General features: G+C 52.8%; 1 protein-coding gene across 1 annotated transcript in view; it reads left to right on the top strand.

The window, feature by feature from the left end:
* Positions 1-2,227: 2,227 nt before the first annotated feature.
* The window catches only part of LOC125950900 (protein takeout-like), a 12,448-nt gene continuing 2,666 nt past the window's right edge, over positions 2,228-12,009 (top strand). The window contains exons 1-2 of the mRNA XM_049679283.1: positions 2,228-2,256; positions 5,426-5,804. Of these exons, the coding sequence (XP_049535240.1) occupies positions 5,714-5,804 (91 nt within the window). The 5' untranslated portion in view covers positions 2,228-2,256; positions 5,426-5,713. The remainder of the gene's footprint in view (positions 2,257-5,425; positions 5,805-12,009) is intronic.

The raw sequence follows: 12,009 nt of genomic DNA, 5'->3' as shown, positions 1-12,009 counted from the left end.
GAATCACATTACCATAAATGTTCGAAGATGGGATTCAAGGTACCATAAAAGAACTCACAAAAGAGATTTGCTTATCTGGCTTGGTATTCTCGGCACACAAACACATACAAAACACAACAGTCAAAAATTGCGTAGGAATTTACCAGTTTATTAATTCGAAGATGAATTCTAATCGGTGCTGATGGTGATGCTGCTGACGCCACTACCAACTCTGGGGCCTCGCGGCATGCGAAAGAATGCATAAATTAAAAGTAGATCGATAAAGCGCTAGCGATAAAAACGATTCTCGTGCCCTCGTGCCCTTGTGTCTCTCCCTATGGGTCCGCAGTTAGAGCTGCTGTGGCCTGTTAACAACGAAATCTGATGGACTCCGTTCGCTCTATTTTGTTGGCGTCATTCCGCTCTGTTTAACCAAACGTATGACACTCGGCTTGAGGTTGATCTGATAACGTCGAATGCCCTTCAATCGCCACTAACAACCAACATACGCCCTCAATGCGTGATCATGTTTTGTATAATCCCATCCAACCGACTCCGAGTACTACTTAAAACAGTTTTTCAAGGTTCTAACAAATTGGTTGAGGGTTCGCTTGAAATGCTACTATGCAGCGAAGTGGTGCAGAAGGTGATGGGCATTCACTTTTGCTACCTACACTACCAGCTGCATGATCTTTAGCCTACTTTATTGGATTTCCTTTTCTTCCAAGGCAAACAGGCGAATCGCTTGCTCTTCACCATTCATTTTCCACCATTCCCGACCGGTGGTTGAAACGTACGGGATACGGAAACGAACATTCCCGTTCTGACTGTTCCCTATGGCCTTGCACACATTGGCCGCGGTTACTGCACTTTCAACCTCTGGCCTAGCTCTAGCCTAGCTACAAAACAGGATGCCAATTCGATGTCGCGCTCCTTCCTTCAGTGCTGTGCCGAAATGGTGGGAGTGCGCACCGAAACTGGCCACTGGCAATGAACCGGAACGTGACAATACCGATAGCCGATCCGAAATGGTGCCAAGTGTAAACAACGCGCTCGCACGAGAAGGACATTATCGATGACAGTAATTAGTTATTCGGCGGACGTGTTACCATAATGGCAACCGAACATGATCATCGTGTCAGGTTCTCCGTACGCTCCGTACTTTCCGATACCCAAACCGGGACAATGTTTATCCGCGCAAATCCACGTAAACAATCGAAACGCACCGGGCGAACACCACCGGAGTCCTTGACGTTCAATGGTAGCTCGGGATTGGAAAGATCCTTCGACCGAGAAGAGGCATCAGATTTTTGGCGTCTCTCACCGCTGCATACATTCGCTCATCGGCTCATCTTAAAAATAGAATACAATCCCTTCTGCGCCCGCCGCAACGCATTTCGATATAATCCGGTAGGCCACGGACACTCGCTCTGGAACATTCTGATGGCATACGATTATGGTTTCAGAGACGTTTCCCCCCCAAATCGTATCGTGTCTCGATTGTCTCATCCCCCGCGAAGAGATATTTAAATCCCTCTCCGCCATTAGGCGTTACAGGAAGCCTTAAGCGTCGGTCGGTGCTGTGCGTCAGGCCGGGGCCAGAAAAACGGGTTTTCCCTTGGGCACCCGGACCAATGCATAACCGGTAAGAACGATCGCACGGCACGGGCACAGAATTTTGTAGCGATAGTGGCGACGGCAACGAACCGGCTAACAAACCGGCGTCCTCCTCGTCGTCGCCGTCGCCGTCGTCGTCTGCCTACGCAAACGTCCATTAATCGAAGCCCCCCACACTCCCCGAAAAATGTGAATGTTTGGCGACGCAGATTATCACTAGCCGTAGAATCCAGACCGCAAAGTAGAAGCAGAATGTGCGTGTGTGTATGCCACAGGCTATCAATCGTCGAACCGCATTGTTCCGTCCTATTGTTCACTACCGCGATGGTGATCCGTTTCTCGGTGGGAGCTGAAGATCAAAGTGCATCCCTCCCCCCGTCATTTGGGAGAGTGTGCGAAGCATGAGCGTGGCTAGCGATCGAGATCGAGAGTGCACTCGCCAGCGTCGAAACCGAAATAGTGTCCGCTGTGAGAGGCCAGCGGGCTTTTGGCCAGCGCATTTGGTTAGCGAGAGTGGGAGAGTGGGAGAGAGAGAGAGAGAAAGGGTAAGCTACACAGAGAGAAAGAGAGTGGGGGATAGGTGGGGGGTTGCGTTATAAAAACGCAGCGACCGGAATGTGGCGCCTCCATTCGTTGTGCAAAGCTGCTGCGGTGCTGTCGGTGCGTATTTTCCGCTGCTCCTGTGACTGAGTGTGACCGAAGCTACCCCCCTTTTTCCAGTGTGTGTGTGTGTGTGTGTGTGTGTGTGTGTGTGTGTGTGTGTTTATGACAGTGGATGGATTTTTTGGAAGGGTTCGGAAGGGAGGGGAAGAAACGTTTCGAACGTTTCTTTTATTGTGATTTCGGTGATGATAAAGGCCAGCACGCAGACATTAACATTCGTGGCGCCTCGATCGGGTGCTCGACCTTGTGGTTTTATCATTCGAAAGTGTCGAGACGAGCCGAGGTGGTGCTGGTGGAGGTGCAGAAAGGAAAGGAAAGGACAAGACAAAGTGACTAAAAACCTACTTCACATCGAATCCCTTGCCTGTGTGTATGTATGTGAGTGTGTGCATGCAAAACCTTCCTGTTTACTTGTTGCAATGGCAACGGATAACCCAAAATCCGGGAGACTCGCTTGTCGCATACATACGCGACGAACCCCGGCATTTATCCCCGGAGGGCGCACTCTGCAAGCATCAGTCTAGTTGTCTGCCAGCAATCGATTTGGGGTCTGTGTGTACGCGTGTTTGTGTGTGTGTGTCAGTATGCGAAAGTACGCAGCTTCTTTGGGGGGCCGCGAGATCGCAGCAATCGGTGAACACGAAACTGGAAAGGACCGAATAAGAGAAGAAGCAGCAGATGAAGGAGTAAAAGAGAAAAACGAAACCGGCGGTACGGATTACCAGACAGACAGACTGTCAGCCTGCCAGCCAGCTTGCCAGCTAGCTGGCCACCCAAAAAATCGGCCACACACATCACCAGACCGTCGCTGGGAGTGCCATTTACGCCTTGGGGTGTGCCACCCCGATGGCGATGCCGATGTTTATGTCTCGGCTTTGGCTGTGGTTGGTCTCGCTGCTGCTGCTGCCGTTGCTGCCTTATGATGTGTGTTATCCAACGCTGCGTTCCCATTTGGTTGAAAACCGCTCAACACACACGCACACACACGCACCAAAAAGGCACATGCATGGCATGCTTTGTGGTGAATCATAGACTGGCTGGCGATATGCTCCGCTCCTGCGCTTGCTTCGGATTGTGCCCGTCCGTGCAGTCAGCGCATAAGGTGCCTCATGAAACCTCTTTCTCGTTCTACCATCACCCTCCGGTTCATGATCGGGGACCGGCCCCCGTCTCGGAGTGTCGCAATCTCGGAGTGCAAGGTTTGCAGAGAATCGTGTGACATCGGGGGATGCGAAACGCAAAATTGAATAACAGACGAGCAACCGAGCAAAGCGCACCAACGAACTGACCTGCAAGCCAGCGAGCGAGCCAGCCAACCAGCGAGGCAGCCAAGTCAGTGAGCCCGCCAGGGTATTATATAATTCAATTACTACGCTTACCCCGCTCCCACCGGGTGGCTTCTCAATTTCTGAGCGAATGAGCCGAACGAGCGAACCGACCAGGGGCCGAGAGGGGCCAACGCCACTAAAGAAGCTCCAAGACGCGCCAAACGATGGCCACAGAGTGCCACCGGTGGGATGGGACTCGGGTGCGCGTCTCGCGTGGTCTCTACATCACTTTTTCCAGAAGCCAGGAGCGACCACGATGTACGCACGCGGGCGCCATAAGCGTTGTGGTGGCCATTTCTAGTGACTCCATTCCGGAGCAGCAGCAACAGCAGCACAATTTGACAGCTGGCACGCGCTCTCGCCATGACAAACCACGCAGATTCGAGCGACAGGATCGACCAATGCGCGTGTGTCCGTGCTGGTGTACTCTTGTGTATGTGTGCTTGGAGTTTTCCCAACGGTGGCCGGCGTTGTTGTTTTGTTGATCTGCGAGAAGCCGGTTTTTCCTGCTGCTGCTGCTGCTGCTGTGGACAGTCCTCTCTCCCTCCCGTTCGCACCCAAAATGGGAACGAACCTCAGCGATCTGCCAGCGACCAGAACTGGGTCAAACCGAAAGGGGGTCCACCATTCACAGCCGAGGTGAGCGGTGCGGGCGAGCGAGCGAGCGAGGGGCTGAAAAGAGGGAAATTGTTGACCAATAGAGATCGAGCGACTATTAGCCGGTACCTTGACGCCGTTGATGATGACGGTGCTGCTGATGATGATGGTGTGTAATCCAGCCATCACACAGTGTTTGTGGTCGAACACAGTAGCAGCACCAGCGCGGTTGACGTTTTCACTGATTGAGCCAAATGATTGAGGTTATGGTGCACCGTTCCCTCGTTCGCCATTACATCCTTTTTGTCGTAGCACGACCAAGCACAGACCAAGTCCGAGTTCAATCGAACCCATTTCCATTCGCGATCGCCGATTCCTATCCTCACTCTCTGCTCACCGTCGGATGATCATCGGCGACGATTAAGATTCGCGATGAGATTGGCAACTCCGTATTTACGCAAGCGAATAACAAAACTCAATCCAGAACCGAAGGAAGCATGATGGGTGATAAACACGGGATGGTGGTTAGCTGTTAACATTAACATCAAATTGTCGATGGGGCGCGTCATTCTGGCCGCTCGACCCATTAGCACGTATCCGCGCTTCCTTTCGTCGATCGTCGTCGTCGTCGTCGATGATGGTTCGCCCTTTGGGGTCGCACTCCTCGCTCTCTCTCACTCTCTCATGCTCGGTGTTATTACGACATGTTGTGGCTCGATTACTACCACCGAGAGGTGATGCCAGATGCAGGAGGGTGGTTCGAAGCGTTTATAACTTCGCAACGCCGTATGGCGTCATGTGGTCAGCGGCGCTCACGTTCTGGGCACACCCCGGTCCAACTGGCCTTAATGGAGGGTGGTGCTGTGTGTGTGTGTGGGTCATCAGCGTAGCTTCTGGTGGCCAAGTACGGGCTTATCATTACATACCACCTATCAGCGCCAATACCAGGAAGGCCCGGAAGGCCTCGCGAGTCCTACGTCGCGGCGCGTTGCGTTGCGTCGCGCCGCGCCACCAACTGACCGACCATCAAACAAAGGTCTCCGCGCCTTGTCGTAGCTAGCAATTTACTTGGACCGGACCAATGGTCAATCAATCAAGGGGGGGTTCTAGAGGGGGTTGGGGAGAGGGGGTGTCTATAGCCACCTAGTACCACACGAGAACCAACTTGATCGAACAGCAAACCACCGGGAGTCGCCACTCACCACTTCATTAATGATCCTTTGTCTTTGTTCGTGTTTTAGGAAGGCTGTGAACGGTTAAGCAGTGTGCGTGTGTGAAAGTGTGTGTCTCAGTTTAGTGTGTGCCCACGACGTGATATCGAGCAAAACCGGAGACGGCGATACGACGGATTGAAAAACCTTCCGGCGAACACTCCAGGACACTACCACGCGTTACACCGCGTGTCACCGGCCAGAGCGTGATAGTGTGCAGACGCTGGCGTACGCAGTGTAGTGTCCAGTACCAACAATAGCACAGTGCACGTGCGCGCGTGTGTGTGGTTGTGTGTGTCCGTGATCGAATCGAAAAGAATGCAGTCGTTTCAAACGTTCGTCCCTGGGGCGCTGCTGGTCTGCAGCTGCCTCATCCTCCTAGCATCGGCCGCCACAGTCTACGAGCGACGTAAGTAGTAGCGCACCATGCTGCGGTGGTGCGGTGTCTGCATCACGTTTGTGCATCCTTGGGATACGATGGGCGCCGCTAGCACCACCACCATCATCACCACCGAAACGGTGGTTCCTTTGGTGAATTTAAATTTTTAATTTTTTAACACCTTGACCGGCCTCTTGAGTCCTCGCGGTGCTCGCGCGCCCGCTCGCTCGCCTACGCCGGTTTGCCAACTGGTGGTTGCACCAAGGTTAGCCAAACCAATTGACCTGCGGCGCGACGCGGCTTCAAAAACCATGCTGAGAGCCTGGAGCCGTTGCCTCACACCTTTCCGAAGCCAAAGCCACATGCGGTCCGGCCAGCGACACCAGACCAGATCCACGCCGACCTTCAGCGCTTCCTACGATACACGTGCCCACCCCAGAGAGAGGAAAGGGGGTCGGGGGACCGCCGAAAATGTGTTGTTTGAATATTGTCCAATCATGCTGCTGGAGGCTTTCGCTAAAACCGCTTTTTTTCGGGCCTTTTGTTTTGCTTCTGTCATCGTTCAGCGATGTGAAATGTGGCATGGCCAACTATGTGACCGTCGGGGAGTGCATTCGTCGAAATGTCAACCTGGGAGCTGCTGGTGGGTTCGCCACCTGCTAGCCACACCCTCGTCCCGTTCAATCCTTGTCCAAAAAAAAAAAGAGCAAACGAAGGAAGCGCCTCGCGCACGGTCTTTGCGGTTACGCTCGGTCGCATCCTCGGTCGCAGTGAGGCAATCGGTCCGCACAGTTGGCACCGTTTTTGCGCATTTGCTGCGTGCCACCGGCCTTTTCCGCACTCTTCCTGACCCTTCTCCCTCCTACCCGTAACGCGGAACATTAGGCCACGCAAAAGCGTTTGATTCAACCAACTCAACGGCACCAGCAAATAAGTCCATCATCATCATTCCATAAGTCCCCATCACCATTTCCTCGACGCAAGCGTGGCGTGGTAGCGATGGCTTTCCGCCATCAGTTTGGCGCAGTTGGCGTTGGTTGCCCGCAGGGCCACTTGTTTTTGCCCGGGGGCCCTTTTCCCGCAGGCCACACACACACACACACAATTATGCCACCGCATGCGAGGCGTTTCGGAGTGGGTTTTCCAGTTCCAGTGTGTTTGTCCGCGGCTGGAAAAAGGGTGGTGTCATCATGTGGGGCACCAGCGCGTGCGGTGCGTTGTGATCGCATCGCGTGGTATAAGATCGTGCTGGGCGGCGATTACATCAGGAGTGGGGGTTTGGTTTTTTTTCGGGCCCGCAGGGCCAGAGCTATTTCGGGACGTTGTGATTTATGGGGGGAGAGTTTATACCCATCTAATCGACGCACTCCCCGTGGCTAGCATCCGTCTTTAAAGGCCGTAAAACTCAAAGGAAATGACCTACAAAACGAGTGCGAAAGTGCACACACACACATACACACACACACCGACGGTATGCTGCGATCTGTGCGCTAACTGTCTTCGCGGTAAACATGACACCGCGAGTTCGCCGTCTGTTCGTGCGTTCAAGTCTTTCGTTCCGACCGTACAGACTCGTTGCTGTTGAACGAGAGTAAAAGTGAGAAACCTGATCGTCTCTTCGTCTGCAGCTTAACTCCGCTACCACCATCACCACCACCACCACCACCACCACTGCCTGCTAGCCCCTTTTTGGCATGCTGAGGGGTGGTGAGCGCATAATTTTCACCGCTCGCGCGCACACACACACAGACCCCACCATGTGCGCCGACACGCTGACCTATTTTCAACCAGCAGCAGCAACAGCAACGGCAACAGCATCGGCAACATCAACCTCTGCGGTGGAGAGGGATAGATGATGTTGTGCGAAGGATTGGCCCAAGGCAAAAGGAATTCGAGCTTCGCTCTTCGCCTCGCTCCTCGTCGCCCCGTCTGATCTTGTCTGGTCCCTCTGGAACCACCACCGGTGAGAAGACCGGTGGCCGGTTTTTACGGCGCCACGGCACATTGCAGACACTACTTTACACGCTCCTTTCGCTCGAGCGCTTCAATCTGCAGTAGTGCGATCAGCTGATCGTAAAAAAAGCAGAAGACATAGAAGAAGAGGGAAAAAAACCAGCGTCCTTCCCACCTACCCCCTATCGCAGTTCCCAAGCAGGAGCGCAGACCGTCATGCGCAGCAACAGCAGCATCGCCGTTTGCGAACCCATCCTCTTGCGTCCCGTCGTCAGACAATCGGTTTCATTGCCTTTATGCCTGCGGCCACCACAATCTTGCCCGGTTTCACCTTCAAAGTGAGATGAGCAGACGGTGGTTGGAGATGCGTGCCAAAGATGCTGTATCGGTGTGCGTGTGTGTCACATTCGCTGCGATATTGCGTAATATCATGGCCGCGCCGTGTCGTCGTTGTGCGCGTCCTAAAAAATCTCGTTTCAAGTTCACAACAAGTTGCTCGGACCAAGCTCTAGCTGTTGCGTTTTCGTTTTCCTTTCTTCGCGGACGAAAGTGAGTGAGGCGCATTGTTTGGCTTAACAATTACACCGGAGCGCCCTCCCTGGGTGCCTGTGGTATCCCGATGAGTCGCGCTGCACGATCCACGATGAACTTGAACTGATGTCAGTCGGAAGAAGCAAAATTCATGCTCACATTGTTTGAGGGTAACGCTATTGACGCCAAGACGCGCAACACATATGGAACACGTATTATGCTCAAGTGGGCCACGGGCCCGGGAGTGTGCGCGCATCATTACTGCTGTGTGTGTGTTTACATCAGTAATGACCTCGAAACAACGACAGGAGTGTCACGTCCACTGTCCAGTGCCACCGGATTGAATCGATTCGTGATCACTCATTAGGGACGGACAGCAGCCCAGGGACCGTAAATCGTACCGTGTGGCCAATCGTTATGAAATGATCGTTTCATTAAGACCCTTACCAGGGGCCAGGATGCACACACACACAACACAACGGCTCTAGCTTCGTCTTGGCGTTCTTTTCGTGGTGCTAACTGTGCCATACTGTGTGTGTATCTGTGTCCCCTCCTCTTAAGACACACCTCATCTCACCGCAAACTGATCAATCAATAGCCGTGGCCACACGGGGCGAAAATTTGCGCGCAAATTTGCACATTAATGCCAAAATGTTTTCGCTTCGTGTGGCAGGGGTAAAACCCCGAAAATTTATGCCGAAATGTCAAACGTATTGTTTTCATCTGTGTTTTGGCCGCTGAAGTTGATTTCCGAATAAATGTTGCAGTTTTTAACGATTTTGTTGCTGTTGCTGTTATATTTATATTAAAAATGCAAAAACAATACGAAAAGAACCTACATTTTCGTAAATAAAGCGTTCGATAGCGTCAAGGGTTCAGCGAAAAAGTCCGCGGACGTATAAAAGTTTGACAGCGTGTAAGGGTTACGCGAAACCGTTTTGACATTAATTTTTTCGTTTCCGCTAGGGTTTTCGCCCCGTGTGGCCACGGCTAATCGGACACTCCGCTTGATGAAAGAATCCCTTAAGGTGCATGGCCACGATAGTAACTTTCATTGCAAAGAAACTTTCATTTGCTGTCATTTGGGGTTAGTTGCGATACTTTATGTCACATGCACGAACACAATTGCAACCGTGTTTTGCAACTATCAGTCGTAAGAGACGTACATTTCGCCGGCGTATTACAACGAATTTCCAACCGAACTGGAGAAGAACAATTTTGATCGTAAAGAAAGATCTTAATCGTGCTGTGCCACGATAGCAACTTTATTTGAAACTCAATTTAACAGTGCTTAGCGCCAAGTTGCTGTCCGTGGCCAGGAACCTTTACCCGATCAGGCCAATGGGTGGGAACCTGGGGTGTCGGGTGCACTTTCGAAATCGGTCACCGCATGCGGCAACACGTTTGAATGAATCATTCAAACTACCCCCGGGTACGGTACCGCACCCGGGCTGCGCCGGACCGATGTCGAAAGAGACCGACCGCAGCCGCAGTTCGCGGAGTCCCGAGGCGGGTTGTGGACGGCAGAAAAACAAAGAAAGAACCCCAAAACACACCGGACCATAGTACAAGGCCGGCTGATGAAATGTTGGAGCCACCACAACGCGGGGTTTCGTCGTCGTTGTCGTCGTCGTTGATTGTTTTGTTGTGTTTGTTATTGTTGTTAGCCAGAGGCCGCCAGAAGTGGACGGATTCGAGCGCACATGTTTCACTATCCGGTGTGCCATATTCCTACCAGAGAGAGAGAGAGAGAGTGAGAGAGAGAGAGAGGGGAAGAGAGTGAGAAACCTACGACAATACATCGTTTGCACCGGCACTTGCTTGCTAATGCAATGTCGGTTTGGACTGGTTTCCGAGCGGGCGCGCGCCACAAAGCACAGAGATTGAGTTGCCCGATAGGTGTGGTCCGTTTTGATGATGGATGGAAAACTTTCCTCTCCCCCCCCTGGCATGAAATAATGGGGAGCTGAGGGACAATTAAGCAAACAACATTGTCTTAGCCTCCCCGCCCTAGAACAAGGCGCCACCTGAGCCACGAGGCCTAGGCCACCACTTGGCACCACAGTGCACGGCTGCTGCTGACCAAGCGACACACGAACATACACGAGCACATAGCCCAGTTACCACGGCCTACATCCGACGCGATCGCAGCTTCTTGCCTCAGAATCATTCTACTTGTCGTCGAAGGAGGGGGCTTGGCCTCACAGACCACCAACTCTGTTTTTGGGGCTCGCCAACATTGCCTCCGGTTTTGCTGGCTGGCTGCTAGCTGGCCAACCGTTTGCGAAATGGTTGTTTGTTTTTAATTACCGATACGCAACACGTTTTAGGTTCTTTGCTTGTACAACCTCTCCCTCTCTCAGCAGATTTGACGACGGCCATGATTAGCGGCCGACGAAGATCTAGAATGGTGTGTCTATCTCTCTCTTGTGTTTCATCCGATTGCCATCGTTTAACGCACCATCGCAGCATGCGTCGTCGCCGTGTCATGGCGCAATCGCGACGCCGGTCCGGGGACCACCCCGTTCCGTTCGTCTTCGCGTTCGCGAGCAAAATGCCTCCTCCGAATGAAGGACACCAAAAAGACCAGAAGGCACACCAGCAGCAGTAGGCAGCAAAAGTCTAGGCAGGGCTGCTGCTGCTGCTGCTGCTGCTGCTGCTGCTGGAAGCCATGTTCTCCGGCAGTGGCAGTATCGGGGTTTGGTCATCTGGTGCTGGGCTGCTCGCGGCTGCTGCTGATTAGCCGCGATGGCGCGCGCGTTGTGGACCCTTCGTTGGCTTCCAATCCGAGGGCCAGCTACTGTTCTCGAACGCAGACCGGTGTGACCATTTTCGAGGCGCCCTCCGTGCGTGCAATCCTTATTCGCGGTGTCTCGCGGTGTCGCAGAGCGCAGAGGGCCACCGCCGTTCTGCAAAACTCCGCGCTAGCCAGGTTACCCGATTAGCAGCTTTCGAGGCCGAATGCGCGGAGCGCGGATTTCGAAAAACGCTTCTCGTGCGTACTTCGCGGCCAATTCTGCCTCTAGCGGCGTCCGGCGTGATCACGCCGTTCACGCTATCAGCGCTAGAAGAAAGAAGAATAATTAGAATTTCATTTCTATCCGTGTCACCGATTGGCTACTAGATACTAGGATACTGGACCCAAGGAGTGTGGCTGCCGGCCTGCCGTTAGGCATATTTGCATAGCGGCTTAACCGCCTCCTAGGTACAACAGCCACCGCGTCCACGTTTGACCACTGGCTTGGCGGTTGCTCCACAGCCTCGGCAGAACAATAATTACCTCACTTTCCTTACCCGGTTAATTGCCGGCCAACCGGTTTGCCGGTTTGCGAGATTCGAGATCTTTCTTCGAGACGCACTTCTTGTTCGGTTCCAGCTTGCTTCTAGGGAAGGTGTAATTAGCATTAGACAAAGGCCCTTGCATTCTTCGCCACAGCTTTTACTTCCTGCAACTGCGCAAAGTGTTACTTTGTGGATTAGAAACAACGGATAAAGGGACAAACTCGAAGCGCGATGGGCGCAAGGTTAACGATATGCTGTGTAACGCCAGGGCCGGAGCCGGAGCCAGAGCTCGTCACGACCGATTGCGTGCCTCAAACGCTCTACCTAGCATAAACACACACACATACGTTTGATTTCGGGCTGCGCTAAAAATCAATCAATCGTGTCGCGATCGACTGGCAACGATTGACGTTATTAGCTCTCTCCAATGAAAATTAATCAATCTACTCCATATTGCAACACCAAGTGC

The sequence above is a fragment of the Anopheles darlingi genome, chromosome 2, assembly GCF_943734745.1.
Source record: "Anopheles darlingi chromosome 2, idAnoDarlMG_H_01, whole genome shotgun sequence".
Classification (NCBI taxonomy): domain Eukaryota; kingdom Metazoa; phylum Arthropoda; class Insecta; order Diptera; family Culicidae; genus Anopheles; species Anopheles darlingi.
Note: the sequence above shows the minus strand (reverse complement) of the source record. Positions and strands in the feature narration are given on the sequence as shown.